Source organism: Trichosurus vulpecula, chromosome 1 (assembly GCF_011100635.1).
Source record: "Trichosurus vulpecula isolate mTriVul1 chromosome 1, mTriVul1.pri, whole genome shotgun sequence".
Classification (NCBI taxonomy): Eukaryota; Metazoa; Chordata; class Mammalia; order Diprotodontia; family Phalangeridae; genus Trichosurus; species Trichosurus vulpecula.
The window spans coordinates 520971706-520978570 of record NC_050573.1 but is presented as its reverse complement, the minus strand read 5'-3'; the positions used below and the strand labels follow the sequence as shown (position 1 = coordinate 520978570).

Below are 6865 nucleotides of genomic sequence, written 5' to 3'. Positions count from 1 at the left end.
TCTCTCTCTTTCTCTCTCTCTTTTTCTTTCTTTCTTTCTCTTTTTCTCTCTTTTTCTTTCTCTCTCTCACTTTCTCTCTCCCTCCCTCCCTCTCTTTCTTTCTTCCCTTTCTTTTTCCCTTCCTTGTAACCCCAGAGCCTATAACACATTGGTTGGGACTTAGAACTTAATAAATGCTTAGTGACTGATTGAAACATCCGGTTGTCTGTGGGCAATATTACTAGTATAGTCGTTCAAGGACCCTTAGGGATACACGAGTCTCTTTTAGGGGGGTCTTCGAAGTCATAATTATTTTCATAATAATACTAAGACTTTTTTTGCCTATTAAAATACTTCTCTCTTTTCAACTCCATATTTGTGTGTGATTGGATTTTCTTCATATGCTTGAACCAAAACAACTTGTTGCAACTGAATGCAGAACAGATATGATATGCAACAGATGAGAATGAAGCTGTTTTCTATTGTTAAACATGAAAGAGATTTGTAAAAATATGTAAAACAATGCCATTCTCACTTTTTTTTTTGCCTTGGAAAATAGAGTTTAAAAACCAGATGATTTATTATTATTTTATATGAATTTTTTTTTAATTTGCCAGTTTTGATTTTTAACATGCTAAATAACAGTAGATGTAACCCACATGAGCAAACACTCTTTGGGATCCTTATAATTTTTTTTTTACTGTAACAAATGTTTTCATTTCGCTTTTTATTTGCACTCTAATGTCATATTTACTCCTGTGCCATAAGTTTTTGTTTCTTCAGTTTCTTCTGGGATATCTTTTTCTTTTGAGCAACCTCCTCTTCTGATTTAGGAACAATTTATTCCTTTTCAGTGAGTATCATCTCAATATGGCAAGGAGAACTCATGTATGGGTTGATTTGACCATGAGCCCTGTAAGTACGCCGTCGCATTTTGGGAGCCTTGTTAACCTGGATATGCTCAATGACAAGAGAATCCACATCCAAACCTTTCAGTTCTGCATTACTCTCTGCATTTTTAAGCATATGCAGCAAGAATTCAGCACTCTTTTTGGGCCAACGACCCTGTGTCCAACCCCAATGCTTAGCCTGGACACACCTGCCAACCTCACCACTATATTGACGGAAGGGAACACATTGTTTCTTCAATGTGACATCTTTCAAATACTTGGTAGCTTTTCGGATATGCATGCCATTGATCGCTTGGGCTGTTTCACGGGTGTTCTTGAAGTGGACCCGGAGATTTGAACCCCTTGACTTGCATGATTTTGTGGGGTTCTCTGGATCAAGAGAGTACCTCACCATTTTAAATGATTACCTAGGACGGCTCAAGGGAAGAGGAAGAGCAAAGGCTTTTGGGAGACTTGATGAAAACTCCTCCTTATAATTTTTAAGAGTGTGAAGGGGTCCTGAAACCGAAAAGTTTGAGAATGGTTGGTCTAGTCTAGTGAATGGGACATGGCAAAGAGTGACACCATGTGGTGATAGAGGGAATAGTTTGCAGCAAATAATAACCCCCCTCCCTACAGGCCCAGCCTGATTTGCATGAAGCATCTGGAACTCTGTAGATTAGAAGAATGGAAAGAGCATTTACAAATGTGCAGTCATTTTGGAATTCACCCTCTCCTATCCCCTGTGACCTTGACCTTATTGAAGGGTTTAATCTTATCTCAGATGTGATAGTTGAAAGGAGTTGATGGGATATAATCGGCAGGAACCAGGGTTATGTAAATAGTAAAGCTAGTGCTAACTTACATTTCTATGGTCAAGTCAAAAAGCTCTTATTAAGTGCTTGGTATTTGCCAGGCACTGTGCTAATGTTGGGGATGCAAAGAAAGGCAAAAATATATCCCTGCCCTGAAAGAACTAATATTCTATTTGGATATTCTACCACAGGTCAGGAACAAATAGTCCATATGAACATTTGGAGTGGAGATGTCTTTAAATTTGTGCATCTGTGCATCCTTATCTTGCCAGGTGATCTTCCTAAGACAATTCAAATGGAAGCAATTCAGTTTTTGGTAGTAGTTTCACAGACGTACAGCAATGAGGTTAGCAGGTGCTGAGCTTTTATACAAAGATAGTCCTTGCCTTCGAGGACTTCTAATGGGGGTTGGAGAAGACGATAAAAGGAGAAGGGAAATGGGGAGGGAGAGAGCGGGAGGTACTGGTGATGAGGGTTTGGGGTGAGAGGCGCTCGACACCCCAAAGTACCGACACACCGGGTCCTGCCGAAAGAATTCGACTCAAGCTTTCTCAGCCAAGGGAAGAGATTTATTTAAGTTTATTAAGAGTTAGCCACATTGGCCTGCCCCAAGAGATCCCACCCCTTGCGACGCCTGTAAGGAAAGCAGGGCAGACCAATCTGAGCTAGATTGGATCTGACCACCTTCATGGAGGCAAGATGGAGATTATATACACAAAGGCTGTGGGAGGGATTGAGGGGTGGTCTGGGGTGACCAGAAGAGGGGTCTAGGGAGGGACTTAAGGATGAGGTCAGACTCCAGGGTGGGGGAAATAGCTGAAGGCTATATGAAAATGACAGACCATAAAGGGCTAGGGTAACAGAGCTAGGGTATAGATATTTTGATCAGATTAAGGATGGGAAACAGGATTAAGGGTGGGAAACAGCTGGACAATAGAGGACTGGGCAAGGTAGGCATTTGGGCTTAATGGTTATAGCCTCAGGCCAAGGCCAGGTCGAGTGGCAAGATTCAAGGAGAGTTCAAGGGTTCAAGGGGTTCCCAGAGACTGTGCCCTCATCATTCCCCCCTCAAACAAATAGGACCCAAATTCTTTTGGGGTCAAGGACGAAGGTCTCAGCTTCTGGAATTCCTTCCTGCTGACAAGGGGTGTAGTAGAGTTTGTCCCTTCGTGGATGGGCCTGGTCTGAACAGTCATCTGCAGGTTGATGGCTTGGAGTCTGGAGGAGATGAACTTGGCAAAGAGGTTAAGCAAACAAGCAGCAAACAGGCAGTATATGAGTATTGAGAAAAGACAATTTCCCCAGAAAGAATTAAAGATGACTATTTCATACCTAGCTCCCTTAACCACTTGTTCTGTGTACCACACTGCTTCGGGGTTCAGGAGTGTGTAGCACATCCAAATTAGGTCGGGGATATCTAAGAGCAAGGTTTGAGGTTTGGTGAGCCTGTAGTTAGCCAGGCACTGGTGGCCCTCTGCTTCCAGGGTGCTTTGGCAAGTCAGAACTTCTAGGGGCTGGTCTGCTAGAGGCTTAGAAGCTTCCTCAATTGGAATGGCTGTTGCAGCCAGAGAATCTAATTGTTTTGGAAAACAGGGGTCAGATCCTAAGGACTGGATTAGGATTCCCAAAGCCTATCCTCTCCTTCCATTAGCAGAGTGAGTGAAAGGTTTTTCTAGATTAGGTAAAGCTAATGCTGGAGTGGTGATCAGTTTAGTTTTCAAAGTCCCAGAAGCTTGTGCTGGGTAGGGGCCCCACTCTAGAGGGAGTGAGTCAGGGCCTTGAGTGGCAATTAATGGTTGCAGTCCTTCCCAAGCCTTGGGCTTAATTGGATATTGAAGGCAATGGAGGGGAACTATGGCTGGGGTGGCAGAAGTAGCTTGCCCAGGAATTCCCTGATCCCAAACAATTGGCTCAACCCTCTCCCACGCCGCTGGGGGAACATGGGGAGGTCTGGGAAACAGAGGGAAAGGGGAGTTATGAGGTTTAACTAGAGAAAATTGGCTTCCCAATTTCACCATCAGGTCCCTTCCCAAGAAGGGGACAGGGCCAGAGAAGGAGTGTTCAAACAACAGATCCTTGATGCCCATGACCCGATGGGTCGAGGGGCATGTGGGGCCAGAGCAACTAGTTAAAACAAGAGAACATAGCCGTGATAAAGTGGGTAACCTTACCTTCTGCCTCGATTTTGCCCAGGGCTCCGTGAGAGAGGTGGAGAAAGTGGGAGCACAGCCAAGCCCCAGGCTTTCCCCTCCTTCCGAGTCTTGAGAAGACTGGAGGACAGGATACTGGGAGGAGGCTCTACCACTTTTCCAACGTCGGGGACAGTCCTTCCTCCAATGTCCCTCCTGGTTACATGCTGGGCACGGTCCTAGAGGCCTGGATCCTGGAGGCTTCTTCCAGGGGGGCGCCCTAGAGGGGCACTCCTTAGACCAGTGACCCTCCTTGTGGCATCGAAAGCAGGTTTCCCCACTGCCCGAGCCAATGGGCTTCCAAGGGGGTTCCCTGGAGGGGTGCTCCTTGGGTCTTTTCCTGGCCATGGCAACAGCCAAGAATTGAGCATGTTCTCTGTCTCTAGCTCTTTCCCTGCGTTTTCTTTCCTCTGCTGCAACTAGGTCTCTATTGTTGAAGACTCCAAAGGCCGTCTCCAGCAATTGGACCTGAGGTGTTTGGGGTCCCATTGCCAATTTCTGCAGTTTCCTCCTAATATCTGGGGAGACTGATTAATGAAATACATGTTAAGTATTGCCACCCCTTCAATAGAATCAGGATCCAAATTTGTATACTTCTTAATAGCTTCTACTAGCTGGGCTTGGAAAAGGGCAAGGTTTTCTTTTTCTCCCTGAGTAATCTCCCTAATTTTTTGAAAATTTATTTGCTTTTTAAATGCAGTTCTTAGGCCTTCTAACAGGCAAATTACCATATGGTCTCTCTTTTCTCTAGCCTCACTCCTTTGATAATTCCATCCTGGGTCACTAGTTGGAACAGCAGCTGTTCCTGGGGGATAGTTTACGGGGTTATTGCTAGCCAAACTGTCCCCAAATTTTTGAGCGTGTTCCCATATTCTCCTCTTCTCCTCAGTGGTACAACAGGTAGAGAAAAGGATATGCAAATCACACCAAGAAAGTTCAAATTGTAGGGACAGATCCCTAAAATCCTCAGTAAACTTAGTGGGATCTTCTGAGTATCTCCCCAGTTTTTCTTTAATTTGGATGAGATCTGAAATGGAGAATGGAACATGCAATCTCCTTGTCCCAGCAGGGGAGGCAGGCATTTCCCTCAGGGGAAAAAGCCTTGAAGGTGCTGTGGGACCTGGAGCTTGGGGCTGAGGTAGATTAGACTGCAAGGCCAGGGCATCTGCCTGGCAAGGGAGATCAGCTGGTACCTGAGGAGGGGTAGAGGTCAGAGGGGAAGATACCCCAGAGACCCAAGTGGGTGCTACCTCAGAGAGGGGCTAGGGGAGGAGATATTGCCGTGGGGGCAGGGCCCGAGGCTGGAACCTGAGTAGGGATTGCCTTGGGGGTAGGGCCCATGGTGATAGATGTTGCAGGGCCTGCAGTAGAGGCAGGGCATGGGGTCCCTTCGGCTGGAAATTCCTTCCTCCTTAGTAAAGGAGAAGTTAGGAGTAATTGTCAGGGGACAAAAAAAATAAAACAAGAAAACAAAATATACAGAAGGTACCTGAAACTTTCCCAAATTCCCAGCGCTGAAACAACTGAAAGGATCTGGCACATGCTTCCGGATGGGGCATCCATCCATGTGTCCATGTCCTTCATGCCTCAGAAGCCACTTAGGTTCATGGCCTCCGACATGACCACTGGACCGAGAACCACCTGATAGCGTCAGGTTGACCACGACAGCCTGGCTGTCCGACCCACTGAGACCACTGGACCAAGCTGTCCGACCCACTGAGACCACTGGACCAAGCTGTCCGACCCACTGAGACCACTGGACTGAGAACCACCTGATAGCGTCAGGTTAAACAGGACAGCATGGCTGTCCGACCCACTGAGACCACTGGACCGAGCTGTCCAACCCACTGAGACCTGCTGAGGTGCTGAGGTCAGGCCCGAGAAGCACATCCAAAATGCTTGGAGAGCGAGGAGAGGGATTGGGAGAGGGGGAGGCTCACATACCTTCAGTCTTGGCTGGAGAAGAACTTGAGATTAGCAGTGCTTCCTGGTCAGGGAACCATAAATGATGAGGGTTTGGGGTGAGAGGTGCTCGACACCCCAAAGTACCGACACACCAGGTCCTGCCGAAAGAATTCGACTCAAGCTTTCTCAGCCAAGGGAAAAGATAAAGTTTATTAAGAGTTAGCCACATTGGCCTGCTCCAAGAGATCCCACCCCTTGCGACGCCTGTAAGGAAAGCAGGGCAGACCAATCTGAGCTAGATTGGATCTGACCACCTTCATGGAGGCAAGATGGAGATTATATACACAAAGGTTGTGGGAGGGATTGAGGGGTGGTCTGGGGTGACCAGAAGAGGGGTCTAGGGAGGGACTTAAGGATGAGGTCAGACTCCAGGGTGGGGGAAATAGCTGAAGGCTATATGAAAATGACAGACCATAAAGGGCTAGGGTAACAGAGCTAGGGTATAGATATTTTGATCAGATTAAGGATGGGAAACAGGATTAAGGGTGGGAAACAGCTGGACAATAGAGGACTGGGCAAGGTAGGCATTTGGGCTTAATGGTTATAGCCTCAGGCCAAGGCCAGGTCGAGTGGCAAGATTCAAGGAGAGTTCAAGGGTTCAAGGGGTTCCCAGAGACTGTGCCCTCATCACTGGTACGGGGGAAGAGAGGGAAAGAATTTGTTCCATGGACTTGAAACTCCAGGCAGGGCAGCAGATGTAGAAACGAGTGAGTGACCTGAAAGCCTAATTTCTGTCCTGTACAAAGTAAGGCAGTCACTTTATATGTGGGATAAGTTTGGTACTCCACCTTCCAGCCTCCAAACAGGAGAGAGGAGGCTGAGGGAGGTGGTGTCAATTAAGATTTGAATTAGCAGCCTTGCGATTAGGGGTGATGAGCTTAACCTGGGAGAGATGTCTTGTTCTGTGGAGTTGAAACCCTGAAGAGCAGCAGATGCAGCCTGACTACTCCTTCACGGTCTTTTTTGCTGGACCCTCATTTGGGTCTGGCCCACTAAGAGTAGGTTTCCCCCAAGCCTCTTTCCTGGG

At 46.9% G+C, this 6865-nt stretch overlaps 1 protein-coding gene across 1 annotated transcript; it reads right to left on the bottom strand.

Moving 5' to 3' along the window:
• Positions 1–802: 802 nt before the first annotated feature.
• LOC118831501 (60S ribosomal protein L17-like) lies at positions 803–1332 on the bottom strand. The gene has a single exon (XM_036738875.1). It carries the CDS (start codon positions 1282–1284, stop codon positions 820–822), a length of 465 nt encoding a protein of 154 aa, XP_036594770.1. The 5' UTR covers positions 1285–1332; the 3' UTR covers positions 803–819.
• Between the last annotated feature and the right edge of the window lie 5533 nt (positions 1333–6865).